This window comes from Pelobates fuscus, chromosome 1, assembly GCF_036172605.1.
Source record: "Pelobates fuscus isolate aPelFus1 chromosome 1, aPelFus1.pri, whole genome shotgun sequence".
Taxonomy (NCBI): domain Eukaryota; kingdom Metazoa; phylum Chordata; class Amphibia; order Anura; family Pelobatidae; genus Pelobates; species Pelobates fuscus.
Window position 1 is genome coordinate 398,412,424 of NC_086317.1, and position 13,646 is coordinate 398,426,069.

A 13,646-nucleotide genomic window follows, 5' to 3' on the forward strand; every position below is an offset into this window, starting at 1 on the left:
CACCACAGCCCCTATACTCCCTTCTACAGCCTCTAACTCCCTTACTTCACATCCCTTCCACTCCCTTTTACACCCCATAACTCCAGTACAGCCCCTATTCCCTTACTACAGTCCTTACCCCCACTACAGCCCTTCTCCCCTAATTGCTGCCCATATCCCCCACACTACAGCCCCTGTTCCCACTTGCAGCCATCAACCTACTTCAGTCCCTAACCCCCTACTACAGCCCCAATTCCCCACTACATTTCCTAAGCCCCCAATAACAGCCCCTAACTCTCAACTACAGCAACTGCCCCCCTACTACAGCCCCTAACTCCTCAATTAGAGCCCCTATTACCCCACTAAAACTCACTACCACCCCCTCCCCCCCCCCAAGATTAGGTTCTGGATCTGCCCCTGCTCTGTATACCTGTCTGCATGTCTCTGTATGACTATGTCTGTCTGTGTATGAAAGTGTATGTATGTCTGTGTCTGTATGTCTCTATATGACTGTGTCCGTGTGTTTCTGAATGTCACTGTATGCCTGTGTCTGTATGTCTCTGTATGACCCTATCCATATGTCTCCGTATGCCTTGTTCTGTATATCTTTGTGTGACTGTCTGTGTATATATATGTAACTGCATGCCTGTGTAAGTATGTCTCTGCATGCCTGTATGTATCTGTATGCCTTGTTCTGTATGTCTCTGTATGCATGCATCTTCATGTCTCTGTATGTCTGGGTTTGTATAAATGTGTCTTTATTTATCTATATGCCAGTGTCTGCATGTCTCTGTGTGTGTGTCTGTATGACTGTATGTCTGTTTACCTGTATGTGTTGATTGTATGACTGTGTGCCTGTATGGCTTTGTTTGTTTGATTGTGTGCCTGCATATTTCTGTGACTATGTGCCTGTATGTGTGTGTAGCTATATATCTATGTCTATATGGCTTGGGAGGGAAAAGTTACACAAAGGAGCCTGAGGGGAAGAGGGACACACAAAAAAAAAGGCTGAGGGGAGAGACCCACAGAAAAGGGCTGTGGGAAAGAAAGACACACAAAGGGGCTGGGGGGGGAAAGGAGATACACATGGAGGTTGTAAGAGACATCCAAGTGGGTGTTAGACACACTAAAGGGGGGTACAATACACTACATGGGGATTTCAAAAGGCTGAATATGAGACACCGCTAAAGATACATCTTATTCGGGGGGGGGGGGGAGGGAGGGGGGGGGGACAAAATTCATCTTCGCCTGTGTAGCCAAAAATCCTTGCACCGGCCCTGAGTTTATATATTTCCACACATACACCAATGGTGGTTTCTATTACTATTCTCCTACACTGTGTGTACACTTATTCTTTGTACTGAACGGTATTAGGCATACAAAACAACGTACGTGCAATAGCCAAACTGTATGCGAAATTGCGAATGTGCATGTGCGCACATGCCCGAAAGCCCCAACTCGTGAAAGGGTAAAGGTAAGAGAAAAAAAACGAAAGATAAGTAAGACAAACCAATCAGAACTACCGAATGTAGCCCATTCATGCACGAGCGTTCGTGAAATCAAACAAGTGAAACAGAAAGAAACGAAATGACTTAAAATGTGTTAGTGTGAAAAACAAAGCAATAGTATAGAGCCAAACTGGGATGATGCTGTGCGCCCATGACTGCGGCATGACAGCTGTGGTTTACTCACGATACCGGAAAGTAAGCCGGGAAGCGACCATGAGTGAGGGCCGACGAGTCGGAGGGAAAGGCGAATCCCAGCAAGACCAGGGGGTACCCAGGAGAGGAGATCGAGCAGATGAAGGAAACACAAAAACAAGGAGAGAGACCATGTGGAGCTGAGAAAGCAGATGGAGAAATGGAGGTTTGTTGCGACCTGAAGTGTCGACATGCAAAACGTCGGGCCACGTACGGTGCAGAGGAAGGTGAGTAGTGCCTTTAAATAGGTAAATAAAGCCCCTCCCACAACTGCAGGCAAGCCTTAACATGTATACACATCCACAAGACCCTCTATTTATGATGATACATTACAGATAACCTCTCTCTCTCTATATATATATATATACACACACTTTGGTGTGTTTTCTTAATTTATTTCTCTCTTCTTCTCGCTATTTTCTTGTCAGTTATTCAAGGAGAAATAAAAGTAACTTTTTGGTCAAAGTAACCAAACTGAAAACACAGGTGACTGAGAATGTTTCCACTTTGGCTATATGGGCCTAATATTTGAAATGCACTTTGAGTTTAATTAGAATTTTGGCCAATTCACACTTTTTTGCATAACCCTGACATCTAATACTGTAAGATACCATTGTACACCATTGATGCTTTCTCGATTGATCATTTCCCCCAGTTTTATCTAATCAATTCGCTAGTAAACAGATCAATGGCCACCAGACACGCCTGGTTATTATTAACCAGAGCTATTTCTCACTTTGGTTTAGATGTTCTAAAGTGCTGCTACTTGACCTGTGGATTAGAGAGATTATGTTAAAAAAGAAAACTTTATTTATAAAACGCCATCATATTATGCAGTCCTGTACTATGGGAAGATGAAACATTCTAGTTGTTAGTGAGCTTAGTCCTTTAGAAACTAACAATTGCTTATTAACTAAACTCTGCTAATCTAGCTTGATTATTACCATTTAGATTTGAATTCAAGAGTATTCTGAATTTAGTGAATAAACCCCACAGGATGAATTATTGGGAGTTCAAAGTAAATTCAAAGATAATTTATATGTTTGATGATTTTCCAGTCAGCAGTTTTTTCAGTATTTTTGCATTAAATTTAAAATTCGCTTTGTATTTATTTATATTTCATTTCGGTAATATCTCTGAGGACCCAGTTTTAAAGTGCTTACAGTTTATAAGTGGGTAACCTGACATTCTAACTATTGTGGACTATATTGGCAGGTCAACTCATACAGTAGGTAGTCTAGTCTACATCTGCTGGAGTGTCATGAGCAGGGCCATCTTTAATATTGATTGGACCCTGGGCAAGCATTTGCTTGGGCACTATGGACCCTGCCCTCCCACTATGTTTCATGACTGTGTGTGTATGATGACTGTCTTTACAGCGTGGGTAAAGGGGTAACTGTGGCAAGATGATTGTGACGGGACCAGAGGAGTGAATGAGACCGGGTTGGGCGGTGAGTGTGACAGGGTTGGGGAGTGATTGTGACATGGTTGGAGAAGGTAGTTGACAGGGCGAGGGGAGGTACGTGTGACAGATACAAACACTGACACGCAGATAAATCCAAAGATACACAGACAAACAGATACACATATAGACTCACAGATAAATACACATACACACAGATACACATAACACATACAAACTAACAAATAAATACACAGAGATACGTATAGACAAACATATTGTAGAGGAGCTCCCTGTACCCCAGCTGGGTACCTCCACCAAGGACCGCTTCCTAGCTGGAACAGGGGAAAACCTCAGCGCTTCTGACCCAGTCGTTGTGGCTTGACTGGGAACCTCCTAAAGCCTCTCTGTCCTGGAGCAGGATAGGGGACTAACTCTGTTCCCTCCCAGGGACTGGACGACACACAGTGCTGGGAGCTCTTGTACTTACAAGGACTATCCCCGCCATGAGCGAACCATGTTGTCAGGGAACCGCACGGTCACCTCATGCCGAAAACAGTTCCATAACATTTGCGGCTAGGTCCGGCTGAGGTGACTGGGAACCCACGACGTCCTCATGCCAAAATCTGTCCTCCACCCACCCTGGACCCAAGTCCAGGATCCAGCTTCCAGTGGGTGAAGCTCTCCTACTGCAGAGAATGTAGCAGGAACAGCTCTTAAAAGAGCTAGTGATTATAACACTCCAAAGAGGAATCCCAAGAGCAGGGATTATAGCAGGTATAGCTTTTGCCTACAAGCACAAGACGAGGTTCTGTGTTGAGGGTAAACTGGAACTCAATTTTAATGGTGCCACACTGGCCTTTTATGACAATCTCCATGCAAGGAGTACTCCCACATGGACCTTGTTTGGGACTCCAACACAAAGACACAGACCAATAAGAACAGTGATTAAATGCATGACACTCCCATATACAAACACACAATCCCTCCCCTCTGCCTGGGAGATAATTATCACTAATCTAGTCCAATTATCTCCAAGCACAGAAAAAACACACATTTTTACAAACACTCCAAAAGTACCTTAAAGTACACAAAATCCCCACAAAAGTTACATCCACTGATAGCTCTGATCTGAGTGGCCAACATATCCAAAACCACCCAGATAAGTTCAGTGGTTCAGGAATTTCCCGGAAGTCTTATTTTTGACCGACCGTGCACATGGTCCTATGCCCAAAACAGTTCCAGGGAATCAGGGCTAATGGTCGGTCTCTCTGTCTGGAGTACAATAGTACATACCTCACATGAACAGAGCTTTTTCAAGTGCATTGGGCAAGGTATATTGCAGGGCCCATAGTCCTGAGGCAAGAAGCTGACCATCAGGCCCTTCCAAGAACCAGTGGCGGGGCTGCACCACGATGTCTGGCAGGCCACATTTGCGGGCTCAAGGTGTAACTGCTTTGGGTCCCTTAGGAATAACTTCTCCCAGGGGCAGCTGCCCCTTTTACCCCGCATTAAAGGCGGTCCTGGCGTAGTGGAAAATGGATTTAGAGAAACAATCTAGGCACCATATCCACTACTGCTCATGATGCTAGGAGTACCCTGGCATCTCTCTCTCTAAGCAGTTTGAAGATGATTTACTTAACTGTTTCAGCACTACGTATTAGCTCAATACATCAGTAGTCTTATCAGGGTTTCTCACTAATGTGACTTCAAAGTGAATTCCAAATGTAAGGCCAGAGTAGCCGAACTGACAGCATAGCAGATTTAAGGAATGTTTCCTGTTCAGTTATTTCGACCCTAATTTTTAAATTTACTTTGAATTCCCACTGTATGTTCCCTATGCTTAGTGCAGGATGTTCCTTATACAAAGCTTCATTCCATAACCATTTCCAAACTGCGTCCATAAAAAATGCTTAAAAAGAATTGAGGATTCATAACGAAATCATTTAGCAATAACAGCAATCAGTGCTGATTTAACCTGTGCAATGGGTAACGTGTTCACTGTTTTTCTAGTATTACATTAGAAATGACTATCAATGCTGTAGCAGACTGGGCAGATATACAGTCTTACTAGAGAATCTAAAATAAATAAAGCATCAAGCCTAGCTATTGCCATTTCAGTCAATCCTGGCAGTAAAAGTGTTAACCATCTGTTCTCAATCCCAACTGTGCATGGGATGTTAAACTTACACCAAACATATGGTTCTTTTCCACAACAGAGCAATGAGGCCAGAGCCTTGCAGAGGGGAGTTGGTGGAAGGGCTGGCTTGCTGTTGCTGCTGTTTGAAATTTATCACTGTTTAGCTTGCTTGGCTTCTAAACCTCTCCCTGCCTCACAGCAATCTGGGACTAGCCTTGCACACAGTGAGCTGAGCACACACACACACACACACACACACAAACTACTTTCTGTAAAAGTCTCAGTTCTAGAACTCTGCTGATTAGATTGATAGCCTGTTGCAACTTCCATGGGAGCAGCCTCTTGCTGGTGTTAGGAATTGGGCTCTGGATTTACACATCAGCACAGGGATTGTTTAAGGACTCTTGAAGTGTAATATGAAAGCTCCACAAAGGCACACAGGACGCACAGATCAGATGCTGGGTGCTATGGCAGACATACTGGGATCTTTTGGACTTCCAAGCCATCAATGGGTAAGAGATAAAATAAATCTGTTTGTTTGCTTTGTGTTCCTGTGAGATCTTAGCATGCAGGGATCCTACTGAGTTCAATGAATTCTAGCAGTAAATGAAACCATGAAAAGTAAATGTAAATACTTTATCCAGATCACTGGGTTATCTTTACACTCATTAATACTTTATTTTCTGGCTGCAACATTACTGACATTTTGTTGTTATGTTTGTTCCATTGTTTGTTTTACTGTACTTATTGTTTTTGTTTATGTGATAACACTAGCTGATTTTTAAAATTCCTTTTGGTGCACTTTTTTTTACATTACCTATAGGGAACACCCCATCCCACTCAGCTGGCAAATATTATCTTTCCCAGAAACCCACTATGTAAATTAACATTTTTGACTCACTATAATTGTGAAGGATATTTAAAACTTTTAAGCACAATCCACATATCTCCAGTCTCCAAACTAATATAAATCTCAATATGAGATATTCCTGCAGGGCTATTCCTGCCTCAAATCTGCATTTCCCTTGTAAAAAATAAAAATAAAATCCTGTTTATTCAATAACTCCCTAAACTAGTGAAGCCATAGGTTGTAATCTTTCAAGTTAGAATTTATGGAGAAAAATAGTGTTTTTAAAAATAAATAAATATGTTTTTCTCTGATGGTTAATAGTATATACCTTATTTAAAAAGGAGCATCAAGATGATCTGTAGATAAATCACCACAGTCTGGCATTTTATTATGTTAGTTTTAGATCTGAAAATTGTACACACTTAGAACATATGTTATTAATTTATGAAATAACTATAAAGTGATTTTCTGTTTGTATTGATTGGCATTTGAAATATAAACACCAGTTCTAGAAGGATAATGGTCACATAGGTGAAAATATTTAAATGATGACATACAGCTATATATTAGTTTATATCATATACGGCATCCCCTTTGGGTGACTTCATAATTTTATCATACACAGGTACTTAATGTTAATACCTAAATAGCTAGTTATGTTACATTAGAATTTCTAGTTCCCCTAAAATGAAAGGCTCTCTCTAATGTACAGCGCTACGGAATTTGCTGGCGCTATATAAATAATTAAATAATAATAATAATGCATAACATGACATTCCTCAGTTTATTTTGCTTGTATATTTTACGTTTACATCATTCTAACCAAATAGTTAGCAAATATCTGGATAAGCATTTGTTTATAATGATGCCTGGTTCAGTGCCTGATTGCAAAATAACTGCATGAAATTTAACGCCCACCTGCGCCTCACCCAGCAATCTATCCCAGAGTGCTCTGCTTCCAAACAGATTGCCGAGGAGGAAGAGTGAGCAACATGTTCATGTATCCAGTCTCAATCAAACCCATAGACATACAATTCCATATATATATATATATATATATATATATATATATATATATATATATATGTATTATATATACTATATTTGCTTACCAATACATTTTAAGCTGTATGAATAGCGTAATGTATGGATAAAATAATCAGAATAAAGTGGGACTCTTTGCAAGTTACAGATATGTCCCTTTATTATAAAATTCCATTACACTAGTTATTTTCATTTTGTGTCTGCACATTGTACAACGTGGTGAAATCTGTTATCGTTTTCTAACAATCTAATCGTGTTAAATGTGAAACTGAATTGGCAGTTAATGCACCACATTTGCACTGATATTTTTGTATATTTTAATTTTATTTTATGTTCATCTTTTCATTTTAAACAGCATAAAACAAAACAGCTTTGTAAAGCCGTTTGAGAAGCCTGACATTATGTCATCTCCTTAATTGTTTGTTTTAATTTCTGTTTTGGCTGTACATTGAACTTCAGAATTCACTATATATACACGAATGACAACATTAACAGGGCAGGCCAAAATGTACCCTCTACAACTTCCTAAAGGTTTAAATAATAGAATTTGTAACAAGAGACCATGAAGCCCCACATCACATCACTCAGAAAAATGTTTGTTTATTTTTTGGCTAAGTAGTTGGCTGCCTTCAAAGCAGAGACACTGAGACAAAACAGAGAATTAGATTAGGGAGGGGGAAATAGAGAGCCCCAGATAAGGGATTGGTGTATGGAAATTAACATCTATGATGCCGAAAAGGAAATTCCACAGCCCTGCACATTAATTTCCTTCATGGATAATTTTCGCCTAATTGAGTTGGTTGATGCATGTTCAAAGTAACTTTGGAGCAGTGCATACCATAGAGCGGATTATTGACAGAGATAGAGGAGAATTCTTGGGTCAAAGGGGAGAACAGTGAGTGATGTGTTGATGTTTATATGGTAAAGGTCAGGAGAGGAGAATACAAAAACATTATATGGCATCTTGATACAGTGTGACAAAAAATTGAAAGCCATTGCCTCAGTTTATCATACGTATTGTAATCCTTCTTAAATGTATAGGCTCAACAGCACAAATTTGATGACAAAACTTGACGGTCTAACTAAACACGTTGGTTTGAAATATGCATAACTCATGCACAGTGATTAGGTGCAAGAGAGTTTTTGAGCCCAGTATAAACCCAATAGTACCATGTACATTAAAGGGATACTATAGGCACCAAAACAACTTTAGCTTAAGGTGACCATATTTAAGGTCTCACTGTCAAGTCTTTTAGGAGTTAAATCACTTTGTTTATGCAACCCTAGTCACACCTCCCTTCATGTGACTTGCACAGCCTTCCTAAACGCTTCCTGTAAATAGAGATCTAATATTTACACTTCTGTAATCTTTATAATTTAGAATTGCTTATCTCCTGCTCTTTTATTAGCCCTCTAGACCTTGCAGGAGCCTCACGTGAGTGATAAAAGTTCAATTTACAGGGCAGGAGATGCAAATGAGACAAAAACTTCTAAAGCAAGTTAACATGTGATTGAATATGAAATATTATTTTCATGCAGGCATCATGAGTCACAAATCAGGATGTGTGAGACTAAGACTGCAAAAGCAGAAACAAATGTAATTTAACTCCAAAATGGCAGAGAACTGAGCAGTGAGACTGCAGGAGCATGATATATACACCAAAACAGCTTCATTAGGCTAAAGTTATTTTGATGCCTATAGTATCCCTTTAAGGCAGTGTGTGAACCCCCCCTTACATCCCTTCATCCTCCACATATCACTTGTGCCCTTTAAACTCTTTTGAGCAGGCTCCTTATCAACTTATTGTTCCTGACAAAATTTAGAATAGCTTGTCTCATTTGTTGTTAAAATAACCTTAATAAACAGTAAGTGCTCTGGTATAAATTGGTGCTATATAAATCCCAATATTGTTTATATAAAGGCATTACACAACTTATACCATTGACAAACTGATATACCAATACTTATATCAGCTTGTCAATCACTTAAATACAGGTAACTAGGTTGGCCATATTTCCCTTTCACTATGCACGTTGATATTGACCTTAAAATACTGTAAAATAATACCTTCTCCATCTTCAACACATTTAACAAGTAATGAGTGGAATGAACAAATCTGCCTGGTAAACAGTCAGACCTATTATTATTACTAGTTATAATTACAAAGAACAATCACATTGGGCACACATAACATAAAAGGGCATACCGTAAGTAAAAAGGTGTCATAAAGTGCTTTCAATCTTGTTGTCAGTGTGTGTCTATAATTGAACAGGTAATATGGATGCTTTTTGGGAACACTGACTCTAGGAATTAAGCTTTTATCCAATCCTCCCTAAAACTGAGAGGTCGTCGTGTAGACAAGTTAGGGCAAAAATTCCCATAGGAAAAGGTGTGTTATTCTCATAACCTTTTCACTCCGAGGCCCAGGGGCAAAATGTTCTCCTTAAGGAATAACAAGTCAGGCTAAGATATTGTAACAAGATATGCACACATACAAATGGTGGTTTGAAAGGAATTTTATTTCTGGACCCTGTCCAAGAAGGATTTTTCACAAAATGTTCTTTTAAGGAAAATTTAATTATAACAGGGAGTTCTTTCATTGCAATAGAAACTGCTTGACCCCCAGATCAGGTATATTAACAGATTGTGACTAAAAAGAGCAGTCATAGAAAAACTTCACATAGTTCTAGGGTAGTCAACAGGCAGCTCGGAACTACAATGCCCATGACTGAAGTAAATCATACTGGGAGTTACAGTTTTGCAGCAGCTGGAGGTCTACATCTGGACTGAATAAAAGGACAGTCTAAGCATTAAAATAATTACAGTTCATCTCAGCAGATATTCAGAAAGTATTCTGTAAACACCATTTTCAGAGACTTATCCCCTTAATGACAATTTCCGTCATGCTAGCCTTTTACTTCCGAAGCTGTGCCCTTAAGGCCTTAACAAAAAAATTAAAGCCAGCCCCTCTGTAGCTGCTCAGCTAACACAGAAGTGGAATTCTGCATTAACCTGTCCAACATTTGGACAGCAGTGATAGGCTGAGAGCACTGTGGGATGGTTTAGACTGCTCTAACGGACGCTCGTCTTACACACATGATATAGATTTAATGCTGTGTTGCACAGAAAAGGATTAAGATTCCTCAGGGTTCTATGCAGGTTTCAGTCCCCCTCTTCATACAGATAGTAAATGGAACCAAGCAATTCATGGTTCTGATGCCCCTGTCTAACGCCTGAGCCCTAGGCAGCTGCCTAGGGTCATAGTATGGTTAAACCTGCCCTGGTGTTGCAATATAACCTATAACTGTCGAACATTATCATTTGACCTTCCATGGAAATAACGAATGGCCTTGTGGCCCCTTTGCTGAGTACTAATATGACGGGACAAGTGCACACGCATTATAACTGGTTAGCTAGAAAATAAAAGTATACTTTTATTTAGAAATAATTAGTGTGCTTTTACCTGGCTTGGAAAAGTAATTATCTTTTTCTATTGATGGCATGCATAGCTAAATCCAGCAGTTTATTGTGACTGCAGTAAAAAGTGTCGCATGATTTTGTCAGATAATATATGATGCTTGTATGATTTGCTTTACACAAAGTACAAGCCAAAATATATCCCAGAGAGGAATGAGTGTGAAATAAACAGTTGGAAAATTGAGGATTGCAGTAATCCATAAAAATATGGCATACCATAACGAAGGCAATTAAAATATGCTGCGTTTGGGAAGGCTCCCACTGACAATTCCCGAAACTGTTGAGGGAGCATCTGTAGTAGATGTGCAACACATCCAATTTCCCTAGTTCTTTTTTCTGCCCCCCCCCCCCCGATATAATTTTCAGTTTGTAAACTTGTTTTTTTTTTTACTGTGTGTTTATAGATTGGTTTGTATCCATGTTGTATGTTCTACTGCCAAACAGATCAATTAACAGCACTTTTCATGGAACGTCCTCTTGAAAATGCATGGGATATCATGAGTGTGGCTATTGCCGTTCAAACGTGGAACCCAAACACCAGCCCCACTGATGCTCAGGAAAGCAGTTGGTCTGAGTGATATGATTATTTTAGTATAAATAAAATGTTTTTGGCCAATAATTATGGCGTAGCAGCACAAACCGTTTTCAGAGCATAGCAAAGAAGCGTTACTATAATTTATTGTCATTATTTGTTTACATTGTGTCAAAACTTTAGCGCCACTAGTTACACTGAGTAAAAGGAACCACAAAGCTTATTCTGACAGAGAGAAGCCAATTTGCACAGAAGATTTAAAGTGCTTTTAAGAGATTGTCCTGCTGAAACTGATCAGATTAAATCTTTGTGGTTATTCTGAGCAGAGTGAACAAGATAAAGATTTATAAACACAAGCAAACTGTAAAATAAACAGATTTTTATAGTTTGACACTTTGTGTAATACGGATACAAATATATTGAAACACATTTCAAAACAATGTGTAGAAAATTACAATATTTGCATTAAAGGGACACTCTAAACAATGTTGTAGTTGTGGTCCTGTCACGATTCGGGAACCTAACACGCTAACAGGTCACAGAAAGTACAGGGTGCAATACCGGTCCTTAGAATGGCCGGGTTAAGCACACTAAGAATAGTCAGGAGACAAGCCAAGTAAATGGAGCCAGAAAACAGGAGATCGAGAAACAAGCCGAGGTCAAAGGAATGGAGAATACGGGAAAATCGGAATAACAAGCCAAATAATCGTTAACCAGAGAGAAATGCACAAACAGACTGCAATACAGGTATCACAAGACCACAACAGGGCACTGAGAGACAGGAAAGGTAAGTATTTAAATCCTGTGCTTAATTCTGATTGGATAACTTCCAATCAGAATTAACAATCACACGTGGGGGATATCTATACCTCCCACTGTGATTATTGTGCTGTTGCTTTAACGCCGGGTCACGTGAGTGACCCCGGCGTTCGGATAAATGTGCCAGCTCCCAGCGTGCAGCGTTATACATGCTGCCGCTGGGAGGAGAGGAGGACGCAAGCGGCGCGTCAAGCAGAGAGGACGCCGCTCGCCGACAGGTAGGGGAAGGGGGGACCGCGAGAGGATTGCAGCCTCCCCTTACAGCCGCCCGCGGAGCCCTGACAGGTCCCTTTATAATGGAAATATAACGCATTGCAGTTTCTGAGAAATATCAATATTTACAGTTATTCAAGGACGTGCCTTTAGTAGTTATCTGACAGTCACGCAGCAGAGGCTCTTCCTTTTTAAGACCTTCAACATTTAAAGGTCTTCACATTTGGCGTTATCATGCACACCAAATGCTGCTAATGCATTGTGAGAAGCACAGGCTGGGTCTGCAGTCATCATGATTGGTGGTGTCACTGTGCGTGGATGAGGAGCTGGGTTACAAGTAAATTTAATGAAGTTCTTAAACTTTTTTTTTTTTTTTAAAGGGGGGGTGATAATCTACGTTTAAAAACATGTTACTATTGGAATATATTAATTTAGGTGTAATGTTAGAGTGTTTTTTTTTTTAAAGCACTGCAATATCTATAAACTAACAATTAAAGTATGACATGTGATGGCACATAATTATGGGGCAGAAAATACGTTATATTTCCATATTGCTATGTTTATATTATTGATTTAACATAATATAAAGAGGGGGGTAGTGTCATTTTGTTATTCTTATTTAAGGAAATGGCCATGTTATTTAACATGAATGTAATTCTTATGGCATACCTGTGAGGAACTGAACCTCGTCATGGGTTCTTGGAGGGGCCTGCAGGGGTTTTATGTATTCTTAGGGTACTGTTAGGGTGTTTTAAAAAAGTATGTTTTTTCTGTGCTTGGAGATAATTGGATTAGAATTAGTACAGTTACTGATCCAATTATCTCCCAAGCAGAGGGGAGGGATTGTGTGCTGTGTGTGGGAGTGTTGTGCCTTGGAACCTTATTGTTATTGGTCTGTGAAGTTGCAAATCAGTCCCACACAAGGTCCCTGTGGGCGTACTCCTTGCATGGGGATTGTCATATAAGGCCAAGTGTGGCTCCCGTTAAAGAGAGATTTGTTTTACCCTTCATGAAGTCTTGGCTCTTGTTGGGGGATTGGAGAACTACATACACTCTGGGGATTGCTATAATCCCAATACATCTTACTTTAAGGTAAGCGTAACAGCTTTCATGAAGCTGTTACGGTGCCTAAACTGTCCTTTTAACTGTTTTTCAAGAAGTTCCACAGTTCTTATATGACAGGCTGAGGGCTCTGGAGATGATAAGAATAGGTAGAGAGATGTGAAATTTGTAGATGGTGTTGGGATATGAAGAAGGTGTAAAACTGAGGTAGCATTGGTAGAGGATTCAATCCCCAGAAAGAGCACATAAGCAGGCATAATGTTTTACATCTCCTGTTAGGAATTTTAAAGGAGTTTAAGAAGTTAGTCTATATATAGAATTTTCGTGGCCGTCCTACCTATTTCAGTGAGAGATTATTTCCCAGCTTGCGTTTTCCTCCATTGTTAAAAACTTTGCACACTGCAACAGAGTTGATACAGGGTTACAA

The 13,646-nt window shown here is 39.9% G+C and overlaps 1 protein-coding gene across 1 annotated transcript in view; it reads left to right on the forward strand.

Annotated features, from left to right (window-relative positions):
- The first annotated feature begins 5,368 nt into the window (after window positions 1-5,368).
- The window catches only part of ARHGEF25 (Rho guanine nucleotide exchange factor 25), a 323,971-nt gene continuing 315,693 nt past the window's right edge, over window positions 5,369-13,646 (forward strand). The window contains exon 1 of the mRNA XM_063427536.1: window positions 5,369-5,733. Within this exon, the coding sequence (XP_063283606.1) occupies window positions 5,638-5,733 (96 nt within the window). The 5' untranslated portion in view covers window positions 5,369-5,637. The remainder of the gene's footprint in view (window positions 5,734-13,646) is intronic.